The 12,672-nt window shown below is 43.7% G+C and overlaps 1 protein-coding gene across 1 annotated transcript in view; it reads left to right on the forward strand.

Annotated features, from left to right (window-relative positions):
- The window catches only part of GASK1B (golgi associated kinase 1B), a 34,019-nt gene extending 21,562 nt beyond the window's left edge, over positions 1-12,457 (forward strand). The window contains exons 3-4 of the mRNA XM_063458234.1: positions 9,622-9,848; positions 11,638-12,457. Of these exons, the coding sequence (XP_063314304.1) occupies positions 9,622-9,848; positions 11,638-11,845 (435 nt within the window). The 3' untranslated portion in view covers positions 11,846-12,457. The remainder of the gene's footprint in view (positions 1-9,621; positions 9,849-11,637) is intronic.
- The last annotated feature ends 215 nt before the right edge of the window (positions 12,458-12,672 follow it).

Here is a 12,672-nt window from a genome sequence, read left to right on the forward strand (position 1 = left end):
TTGTAAAATGTGTGTCCTCTTTTTTACTTTTTAATGTTGCTTCCTGGTTTGATTAGCTCAGCTGAGCTAAACTCAAGAGGCAGCAATTGCACAGATCATCTGCCTTCAAAGGCTTCTCATTGAGCTGCATTGGGAAGTCTGTGATTTTAATGGCACAGAAAGTCTGGGTGGGGTTAGAAGGTGTGGGCTTGCAAAAGCTGCAGACAAGAGAAATACAGTTTTTTTTCAAGAGGTTTTTAAGTATAAACCCAATGAAAAACTGCACAAGTAAAAGCATGCATGCTGTCATTCTGGGTATACCTACTAAACAGTGATTTGTATTTATTTTGTATTCGAACAGTGGGTTGTCCCTTTAAATCAGACTTTCAAAACATTTACCTTCCTCCTGTGACATAGAACTGAGGATTCCAGAGGATGGACTAGAGAGGGAAGAGCATGCTGAAACATTGCAATATGGATGTCTTCACCTCCTTCACTTTGGAGGAACTTTATCCCGGTTGTCACGACACATGGGATCTCACCACCCAATGAAGGAAATGTTTTTTTAAGATACAGAGCCTTTGCTTAGCCTTAATTGATGTGTGTACACTTGTTTAAATAGCTCTTGATCGTTAAAGTTAAATATAAATGTTTGAGATTTGTAAACATGCAGCATTCCTCAACTTATAGTTACATTCACTGTGAGCTGAAAATGCCTATGTTCTAGACTCTGGCTGAAACAAATCGTTTCGAAGAATTGATTTTTGTTGTAATTTATCATTTCTGTCACAACCAAACAATAATTTTACATAGCTATGTAACTATTAGTGATTTATTAACTAGTAAATAATTTAAACTAAATTATGGCCAAATACATGTCAGCACATTTAAAGACATACCCACAAATTCCATTTCTACAGGTTAGTAAGAATACCCCTTTCAGACTAGTGTTTTTAGCTGGTCATTTTTAGTTGAAAATTAGTTTCAAACACCCTGTTAATAATTATTATGACCCTTTACTGGGAATTCAAAATCGAAGCGTTTGGAGCTTAAGGCCTCAATTTAATATATTTGGAGACGCTTTTCGAATGATTTCATATTTTTGAATACAATTTTAAAATGGCTAAATATTTAGATAATTTTTATATATTGATTTTTTTTATATAGATCATTTTTGATATTTTTAAAAAATATAATTTTAAAAGTTTATGCAAAATATTAAATATTTTGCAAAAAAAAACCCATTATTATTTCATATAAAAATTATACATTTCAATTTATTTACTTGCGCACTATTCCAATTTCATATGCATACTTAAATAAATTATGTTTTTTAGTTCCACTCCCATGTTGGAGTGGAACTAAAAAACATCATGTATTTAAATCTGCATAGGGATTTGGAATAGTGCACAAGTAACTTTTTTCTTTGATTTTTATTGCATGTATTGGGGCTGATGTGTACTATGGTCATTGCTACCGCCCAGGAGTAGTTGGAGTCAGAGCACATGACTGCAGACCACTTACATACCCGTTGCCCCCCCAATAACGACAAGACACCTGAGTATTGGATAAGGGCAACGGCCACAGCTTTATTATACCAACATATCAACTCAGCCAGCTTTATCACCACCTGTCGGCTGTTGGGGTGACTACCCAACAGACAGATATACCGGATAATTCCAAGAGTCCGTACAGTCTGCCTTCTGCCATCAGCCCTGGCAGCTGCGACTCCCCAAAGCCTTGTCTTGCATTACTTGCGCTGGCCAGGACCTCCGCCATAGCTGTGACAAAAAGAAAAGAGAAACAACAAACACCGCAAAACACAGAACCACATACATAATCATCCTACAGGGAGGGAGGGAGGGAAGGGAAAAACCTGTTCCAGCCTTCTTTCAGGAATGGTGAGTACCCTCCCCTAGCATACATACTTATACTGTCCCCCATATTGCCACAATTGTATCCCATCAGTCCACACCCCTTACTGTGTGGCAGCAGTCATGCCTCCCCTTCCTTACAGTCCAGGGGATCCCTTGACTGCAGACCACTTACATACCCGTTGCCCCCCCAATAACGACAAGACACCTGAGTATTGGATAAGGGCAACGGCCACAGCTTTATTATACCAACATATCAACTCAGCCAGCTTTATCACCACCTGTCGGCTGTTGGGGTGACTACCCAACAGACAGATATACCGGATAATTCCAAGAGTCCGTACAGTCTGCCTTCTGCCATCAGCCCTGGCAGCTGCGACTCCCCAAAGCCTTGTCTTGCATTACTTGCGCTGGCCAGGACCTCCGCCACCGCGGTGCCGACCCTGATCTCCATTTGTCGGCATCGCGCCCCCCGCAGACAGCGCCGTTTCAATCCCACCTTGGATACCCACATTAAGTATATCCAGCCCAATCGGATTCAGGTGAACCCCATCAGCCCTCATTAGACTCCGATTGTCCCCTTCCAACTCCGTGTGTCGAACCGACACACCGCCAAGGCAGCGAACAAACCTGGAAATTGCAACATTAAATTTTCGCCTGGCCTTTTCCAACCCTTTTGCATGCGGCAAGGCTTGCCAGCACGGACGGGGGACAATCTCTGACCACACCAAACAACATTCTTCAAATAATTGCATGCACCGAGCCAAGTCCCGCCGTACATCGTGTATTAAATCCACCGTCCTTACCCTCCCTAGGTCATTCCCCCCTGCATGGATTACAATTACCACAGACCCAGACACAAACCTGCTGAGAGAAACGCACTCCGGGTAGATTTGGCACCATGACAGACCCCGGATACCCCTCCAACGAACCCTTGCTAACTCGTCTGGAATCCCCAAATTTCGGCCATATGAACGAGACTCTGCCCGGCGAGCAGCCCAATAGATGAAAGAGTGTCCTACAATCCACACATACCGGGAAGAACACCCTAAAACAAAGACAAGTTACAGTAAATGAGGCCGCACGTACAGCTGATACCTACGCGACGACCATCTACCCAATCGCTGCACCTGAGACCCCGAATATCCTAACACACTAGCCTGAGTGGCTGCACCAATCCGAAAAGAATGAGGAGAGAAACCGGTTGGATCCAGACCACAATGCTGCAACGCCTTAACCAGCATTGACGCAAACTGAAAACGCGTCAATGGAGACCCATCCGCATGAACTAGCAAGGCCCCAGACGACGGACGAATGGCCAGATACTGGCCAAACAGCCACACCGGGCACAACATCCCGCCCGTACTCCCCACACGCAACCACATGCCTCTTGCCGACTGATCCGTCTTAGACCTACGGATATGCAAGTCCACAAACATGTCAGACCAGCGGACATCCGACAGCAGTAAAGGGGGGGTTGCCTGCCGGGAAGGGGCCACCAGCTCCCCCACTCTAAGCGCGCCAAAGAAGCAAAAGGAGAATGCCACCTGAAACAGCAGACACTCACCTGGTGATACACAGACGGCCTGAAGAGCCGTCAACAATTGGCCCAGCAAATCGAAGGAGATCGGCCGACGTCGGTCCGGACCTCTCCGACTCCTCCAACCTCGCATAACCCTCTGTAAGCAAAAATCTCTGGTGATGTCCCTCCATCCCAGAAACCGGAACAGGAAAGACAGGGCAGACAACGCCTTGTCTGCCGCCGAACAAGACCTACCAGCAGCGAGCAACGCGTCCAGGTACCTTAAAGTGATCTCCACCCGGGCCGCCTCAGAGGACAGCCTCACTGACCCATCCACCAAAGCCAACCAACCCACCCATACCGACCTGTATGCCTTCCAAGTAGGAGCTGACAAGGAGTCCGACACCAAGGACATCAAACCTCCGAAATTAGGTCCCATAAGTAGGAAGGGCAGCGAAGACCCACGCGATCCGCCTCTGGAGCCGACTCCCGAAACCGGTCCCACTGAAACCGAGAAAGAGAGTCAGCTACCACGTTCAGCTCCCCCGGTACATGCCGGGCCTGCATCCACACATTAAATTGCAAACTAAGCAACACCAGATGCCGCAAGAGAGCCAGAACAGGAGGAGACGCAGAAGACGATCGGTTAATCACATGGACAACACTCATATTGTCCGTGTGAAAAACCACCACCTGATCCCGCAGATTCTCACCCCACAATGCCAGGGCCACTACTATGGGAAAAAGCTCCAGGAAGGTAAGGTTACGCATAACAGGTAACTCATGCCATTCTGGAGGCCACGCCGCAGCACACCACTTGCCCCTAAAAAAGGCCCCAAAACCGACTGACCCAGACGCATCAGTGAAGAGATTCAGCTCTGAATTCGACACCGCTTCATGCAACCAGCACGACCGCCCATTATATTTGCTTAGGAAGGAACTCCATACCTGTAAGTCAGCCCGCAGCTTGGCCGTGACTCTGATGTAATGATGTGGCTCCCTGATACCAACCGTCGCCAACGACAGGCGTCGACAGAAAGCACGACCCATAGGTAGAACGCGACAAGCGAACGCTAGATGACCCAGCAACACCTGTAACGTTCTGAGCTGGACCTTCCTAGCCCCTTTTACCAGATCTACCATCCTCAACAGAACCACTAATTTTTCGTCGGGAAGGCGAAAAATCATACGAATTGAATCGATTTCGATACCCAGAAACGACAATTTGGTAAGCGGCCCCTCTGTCTTCTGCTCCGCCACCGGCACACCAAACCTGTGCGCCACTGCCCGGAACGCCGACAATAACTACCCCCTCCCGAGGACCCACAAACAAAAAATCATCGAGATAATGCGTAACTGACGCAATACCTGAGAACTGAACAACTACCCATTCCAAAAATGAAGCAAACATTTCGAAATAGGAACAGGAAATGGCACAACCCATGGGAAGGCACATGTCATAAAAATATGACCCTTGAAACTGACAACCCAGAAGGTGAAAACATTCCGGGTGAACCGGCAATAACCGGAATGCCGATTCAATATCAGATTTTGCCATGAGTGCCCCTACTCCCGCTTTTCTAACCAGCGACAGCGCCCGATCAAAGGAGGCATACCGGACCCTGCTGAACTCTCTGTCAATGTCATCATTCACTGAACTCCCAGCCGGGTAGGACAAGTGATGAATCATCCGAAAAGTGCCAGCCTCCTTTTTTGGGACAAGTCCCAAAGGGGAGACCCGTAAGTTAGAAAAAGGGGAAAAATCGAATGGCCCAGCCATGCGACCCATCGCTGTCTCCTTAGCCAACTTTGCGCCCAACAGGGGCTCCCTGCCCTTGACTGACCGGAGATTGTCAGCCCAACGTGGCTCTGGGGAAAAAACAAAAGGGATCCAAAAACCCACGGAAAACCCTTCCCCCAGCACCACTGCGTCGTGGCGTCTAGGGTAAAGCTCGAGCCACGGCAACATCCTTGCCACGCTCACTGGGGTCTTCCCCCTTTGACCCGTCGTCCCGCCCCCCCGCCTTAGGCACAGGCTGCCTCGCCTTCTTAAAGCACCGCATAGCGGGGTGAGCCCCTCCACAATGCGAGCACTCATGCCTAAAACGGCAGGAGGAGTACCACCTGCAGTGGCTCTCGTTAAAGAGCCAGCACACTCCTTTCTTTGGACCAGCCGGTGCCCCTGAAGGAGCCCCGGCTGCTCCTGAAAAGGGGGAAGGACGACTGGGAGTCATGATCAGCAGCCATAGGCTACCATCCTGGGTACTAAAATCTAACCCTGGACACGCCGCCATCTTTTGGCGGAACTGCTGGTCATACCGGTACCAGCTCTGACCACCATAAACCTTATATGCACCCCAAATAAGGTCTAGGTAGCCGAACAAGGCAGGTGCCCGGTCTGGAAAACTCTTGGTCAGGATAGTAGCGAACACGGCAAAACCTTGCAACCAATTCCCAAATGTCCGTGGGAGTTGTTTGCTCTTCTCCGTGTCCTGGGGATCGCCACGACGTGGCCTATCTACAGAATCCTTCTCCGGAGGGACCAGTGAGAGAAAATCTACAAACTCTCCTTTTAAAATTTTATCACATGTCTCTACTGGGACATGCATGCCCAACGGAGACAATTCACAGCCAGGTAGCGGAGGGCGGAACACCCCTCCCCATGCCGGCGTTGCTGGGGCCTGCACCCCCAGGCCCCTATGTGTCTCACTGTGCGCAGCGGGTGGTAACCTAGGTACCACCTCCCTATGGGTCTCACTGTGCGCAGCGGGAGGCAACCTATCTACTACCTCTCTAAGCAGGCGCAACAAGTCCCCTTGCTCCTGATGTGACCCCCCAACTAGGCTACCCCAAGCGCTAGCGCAGGCCAACTCACCGCTGACAGGAGCTGCCACGTGAGCCCGCTCTCCAGGGCAGTCGCCACCATCTCCTTGCTGGTCCTGGTCATCTGATTCGTGGGATCCAGACTCCGAATCCTGTGGGTCAGCAGTACTCCGGCCGGTCCGCCAGTTGCTGGGTCCACTACCAGATGGGTTGCTGGTAGTGACCATTCTGCTGCTTCCTCCACGTCCTTCAGCAGCCAGGGGCCGACCCCCCGCCATATTGCCTCTCCGGTGCCTTCCTTCACCTATTGAGGCTCTTTCCTGGCTCTCCCGAGCCTCTCTGCGCCGACTTTGCCCCACTTCCGGGTTCCTCTGCCCCACTTCCGGGTTTCGCTGCACTTGCGCGCGTGACGTCATCACGCGCGCGCCGCCCGTCACTGCCGGCGCGACCACGCTCTTTCCCGCCATCCTGAGTGAGCGCGTCATTTCCGGTGCGGCCGGAAGAGAAGGAGGACTCCTCGAGCGCTCTTCCCGCGCTCCGCCATGTTGGGCCCGACTCACCGACATCATTGCAGCCCGCGGCCGCCTCCTGGCAGCCCGGGATCCACCGCTCACCACGCCATCAACGATCCTGGTGCTTCTCCCGACCGGAACAGCCACCTCACCGCCACCTCGTCTCACTGGGCTTGGAGAAAGACGAGTAGGAGGCCTAGACCGCCTAGGCCTCCTACCACTCGCCAGCGATGGGCTCTCAGCATCCAGCAGGTCCTCTCCTCTCACCTCCTGGGGTAAACCGGCCATTACTTCAGCCAGAGAGCCAGCTCCATGAGACGAACGGTAAGCCTGCAGCATCCCAATCAGGGCATCCTTAGACACTGCAGCCATCTTAAAATCAAAAATCAGGTAAGGCAATAATAAAATCTGAAATTTTCCTTTTTTTTTTTTTTTTTTTTTTGTGTAGTATATGGAAAGAAGGGAAACAATAGGGAAAAACCTGTTCCAGCCTTCTTTCAGGAATGGTGAGTACCCTCCCCTAGCATACATACTTATACTGTCCCCCATATTGCCACAATTGTATCCCATCAGTCCACACCCCTTACTGTGTGGCAGCAGTCATGCCTCCCCTTCCTTACAGTCCAGGGGATCCCTAGAATTACAACTAAATTAATTCAAACTGGGTTATATAACAGTAAAGCTACTGGTATATTGAATGCAGAAAAATCCTTACTTATGAATTTATAGTTTTTACCACCCACTCCCAGGATGCAGTATTCCTCCACGTGCACCATTCTGCTAATTTAAAATGAGGAAAATAATATTTGCATTGATTTCAGTACCAAAACTGCAAAGACATTAGCCCAGTCTCCACCCTTTTTCCATGTTCATGCTGTGAGTGATGTACATCATGTTACCCCTAGCACACATAGATAAAGTGCACCTACATCCTTGTTAATCAGGTGCATTACGTGCATAAAGTATCTAAACACTGGGGTTTATCCTGACCTCCTTCAGATAAGGAAAATGATATAAAACAGGGATGAGAGAGTGTATATGAAAGGATCCACATAATCTGAAGGGGAATAAATTTGAATTTTTAATTTGAGCAGTTAAAATGAAGAATGGTATTACACTGGATTAAATTGGATTTTATTATTTTATCTGTTTTGTTTTCTTAGACATCCAGCAGATGCCACCATTGTGTATAATATAAGAGGTTTACAGACAAATACAGATGTTTCACTAACATTACATGCCATATAACATGCATGTAGCTGCATATTGGTACAGAATACAGATAGAGGTCCTGGTTGGGGAGATCTTTTGCACAGTACACCAGGCTTTTATCAGATTTGGCAATTGGCCAGTCAGGTCTTGAGTAAAACACATGCCAACCGAAAGATTTTTTATTTTTTTTCAAAATATAGAGATGATACACTGCCAAAGACAGCAGAAAGATCCAGGAGTTAAATTGAGATAAATGGCATTCAGATATGTTTTTTTTTTTTTTTATTTTGATTAGTGCTCTTTCAGTAGGGTTTTGGCTGATGAAAGCCAGATTGCACAGGGTTGAGTCAAGGTCAAGGTTGTAGACAAAGTTTTAACAGGCTTTGAATTCTTTTCAGTTTATATTTCTATGTTAGTATGCTAAAAGACTTTAGGGAGTGCGTGTGCGTGTCTCTGTTCCCAAAAAAACTTGCAGACCTGTCCCTGCAACACAGTCTTTTTATGTGGTCTAGTGAACGGAAGCGGAAGCAGAGGATATGTGTCACTGTTGGGTCTGTTCCTTGTTTCCTTCCTAATACAGTCTTGCCGAGTCTGAAAGTTCAGGATACAACACTATATAATGTTATACAATGCCACCTTCAATTTCTTATTGAATGGAGCCTGGAAGTAACTATACTGCTTGCTTTCTCTTGTAAATCGGGTATTGGACTCTTTCATTCCATGTAAGGCATGACAGAGTTTAACTATAAAAAAATTAGAAACAGAGACCATGTATATCACAATTACTATTTCTTGCTTTCTCATACTTACTCACCATCTGATGAAGTCACAGAGGATGTATAAAACCTTTGGTTCCCTTAGGATTTGGGTTACATGTCTGATCTGCATCACCTAATGTTATTCCAGTGCCAGAGCTAGCTTATAGCAATATGTTCTAGGATGGACTTATTGTTTGCACATGGTGAATAAGGCAGTTTGTTTCATGTGGATAAAGTTAGCTCAGAGGGTGAGTGAGAAAATATTTTGTGGTTGCACAGACTGCTTCATCATTTAGGAAAAATCGTTGTTCAAACAGTAATGTTTTCTGTCTAGCTTAAAACCTATATTTAGAAGTAACATCATAGTTTTATGATCTCCAAGATAAACAAATCTTTGTCAGTCACAGTACAAAATCAACTGAACACAGACTTTACAGTTCTAGTTAATATAGATTTTATAGAATTTTGTGTTAGGCAAAATGTGAAAAATGAATTGAAGATAATAAAATGTTTATCAAGTGGAAAAGCCTATGTAATGACTCTGAATCTTCCAAATCTATTGTTGAATAACATTTTCAGAACCTGGTCAGATCCTTAATACAACAGTAAGGTATAGCATGGTTAATCAGAAGTCAAGAGTCTAACAGGGATATTTACTAAAGTGAGAATTGAAGGTAAATTTCAAATTTAAGGCCAGATTCTTAAATAATTTTTCAAATTTGGCTAATTTGCCCTAAAATGTGAAATTTACGTTGAATTCACCTTGAATTCTCACTTTAGTGAGTAACCCTATAAATGTAAATTATCCATCCTTTTAGTGATAGACAAATAATTCTCAATGTTCACCTTCTCTGAATAAAACCTTTCTTAGCAATAAACATGGTCATGTTTGTTTCTTAATCACATTCGGTAACCATTTGTTTTGTGTAATTTCTATGCAGGTGTACACTCGACTCGACAGAAACTGCTGTGGCTTCAGGCCCAGGAAAGAGGATGTATGTGTTCTACAAGGCCTGAACTTGAAATGTGATGATCCAGGGAATATTGACCTAACACACATCATGCAGAGGAGGGATGATCCAAGGCATCTTGTGTTTATTAGTAACAAAGGCTTTTTTGACAGAAGTGAAGATAATCTGGATTTTAAATTGCTTGATGGAATAAGAGAGTAAGGACTAAAAAAATATAAATACATAATTAAAAGAAAAGTAAAACACTTCCAGTTTTTGTAAAAAGGCTTTTGAATTTATTTAAAATATTAAAACATTTTTTTAGATATAAATATGTATTCAGCTTTCAGAATGCATTCAGATCCCATCACTTTGTCATATTTGTTTATCATTCAGCAGTGAGACAATCCTTCACTATAGCTCCACTCTGTCTATCGGGAGATCATCATTACTGATGATCTCCTAAAAATAGAATGCTTCTCTTAAAGAAGCATTACGATTTGCACCAGGGAAGGTAATGTATAGAAACTTTAATAAGTACACATTTCTCTTGAAATCTGCACTTTGATATGTGACAAAGAAATGGCACTGTTAACTAAATGCTTTAGGGGTGTGGAGTGATACTATACGAGCAGGACTTTACTGTAAGGGCAGCATTGGGGCATGCATGTTTCAGTGTTGCCTGTGATTTAATAGGTGATATTGTCACAGGTGGCAGCTATTTTAGCTACCACCAATAAAATCGTGGAAGGTACTTCTTGAGAATGTAACCCAGGCAGAGATGAGGACCATCATGATGTCATCATGCATGCAGTGCAGAATTCTAAAACATGATCTCTGAGAACATGTTTTATATGAGAAACATATATATTCACTGACAGTGTCAGAGGTTAGGGGAAGGACACATTCAGACATATTTCTCTTATGTGCAAATAGTTTGAGTGAGATCTATATTTCCAGTCAACTGACAATAATGTCAAGAGACCTATAAGTCACCATATATAATAATTCAGAAAAGGAAAGTATAGAAGTATTGATGCTAGTTTTTTTTTGTTTTTTTTTAAAGAAAAAGTACAGCTCTTAATGTATAGATAAACAATTAGATTAACGTACTTGTACTAAATTGATCTGTGATTTACATTTAAAGCTTCCTTACACATTTCATGAATTCAGGTACTTCATCAGGAAATCCATGAAATGAGTAAGGTTGCTTCAAGTCTTATTTTGATGCATTTAAGAAGCCTTCAAATTCAAAATATCCCCATAAACGCAAATTTAAGGTATACTCTAAACCCTACCCTACATTTTCCTACGTGTAACCCAAAGCCTCCCCAACCTTTATTTCAACTTTTCTTACCCCATTGTCTCCTAATTTTTCTCTTATCTGACCCTCTCCTAACCTTAAGCCTTTCCTAAATCTCTCCCAACTCCAACTCTCTTCTAACATTCTTCTAATCAATAGTCTTCCGTAGCCCTATGTCTTCCCTAACCCTGTGTTTTCCTTAATCCTAAGACTATTTTTTCCCAAGCGAAAGTTTACCCTAACCTTAAATTAGTTCTGTAGCGTGTGGCAATGAAATAACAGAAATAAACACTATCTCCCTGTTTGCTGCTGAGTCAAATTCACGACTGGCTGCCCCTGCTATGATTGATCATCTCCCAGGTCAAATAATATACATACACAGTGATCAGAGAAAGGTCTCATGGTGGAGACCAGTGCTGATCACACTCTCAGTGTGTGGTTATTGCGGGGAGAGGTGCAGGAAGATACACTAGGGGTTGTCTCAGACAATAATAGGATTTCTCCAGTACAAGAATGGGTTTAGCTGGGCTTGGTGTTTAAATAGAGGAAGTGGTATTATGCAATAATGTTTCTTAGTGACAATTTGTTTGTCACGTGACAGTATGTCCAAATGACTTAAGGAATTATTATCTTAAAAATGCTTCCAATTGTAACTGTACTTGACTTATAATAACTATAACCTATTATTAATGGCTGTCTTTCAGGTTCCCTGAGTCTGCAGTTTCCATACTTAAAAGCCATCGATTACGAGAAAAGCTACTTCAATCCTTCTTTCTTGACACAGTCTTCTGGGAAAGTCAAAGAGGACGTCAAGGGATTGAAAAGCTCATTGATGTTATTGAAAGAAGAGCCAAAATCTTGTTGACTTACATAAATGCCCATGGAATAAAAGTCATACCTATGAATGACTAAATTGTGACAATCGTCTCAGGACACGAGCAATGGAAAACGTTGGTGTTTACTTGAAATTGCACAAAATAGAACTGACGAAGACATTTTGTTGTTACTAAAGCAGTAACAAAAAACTGCACTATGCTGGCTTTGCCACTTATATCAGTGTGTTAAGACTGTCTTTGTTTTTTGCTAAATGTAGCAAAAGTGATTTACATGGAATGCTTGACTAAGTTAGGGAGTGGACAATTTGTTGAAAAGTGACCAAGATTATGTAGACTCAACCTCCTTCAGCTAGAACAATTATGACTAACGTTGAAATTGCAGATGTTTCAAAAGTTCATATCTAATTATGTATTAGGCTATCCAATCATTATGACACATACAGACAGAGAATGGCAAGGTTAGCTTACCCATCACTGGTTCATATTCCGATCTTTTGTACTTGTCAAGTAATTAGTAAAAAAAATAGTGGCTTAAATTCACATTAGTTATTTTCACTGGTATTTGCCACAGCACAATAACCCAAACTATATACAAAAAGATATCCTGCACAGCATAATGTCGAATAAACCGATAAATGATTGACAATATCTAATTTTGATAACTAGAAGTTTAGTTGATTATTTATTTATATCAAAATATGAAAATAAATATATTAAGTATTTTCTTCTTTTGCAAAATACCAAAGGTTTATTAAAATCTCTCATAATCACGTATAAATTATTGTTTATATAGCACCAACATCTTCTACAGCTTTACAATGGGAATATAAAAACAGCAAATAATTGACACAAGTGAGCAAAAACTATTTTGAGGGGATTTACCGAATAGCAAGCTACTGAGTT

Source organism: Pelobates fuscus, chromosome 6 (genome assembly GCF_036172605.1).
Source record: "Pelobates fuscus isolate aPelFus1 chromosome 6, aPelFus1.pri, whole genome shotgun sequence".
Taxonomy (NCBI): domain Eukaryota; kingdom Metazoa; phylum Chordata; class Amphibia; order Anura; family Pelobatidae; genus Pelobates; species Pelobates fuscus.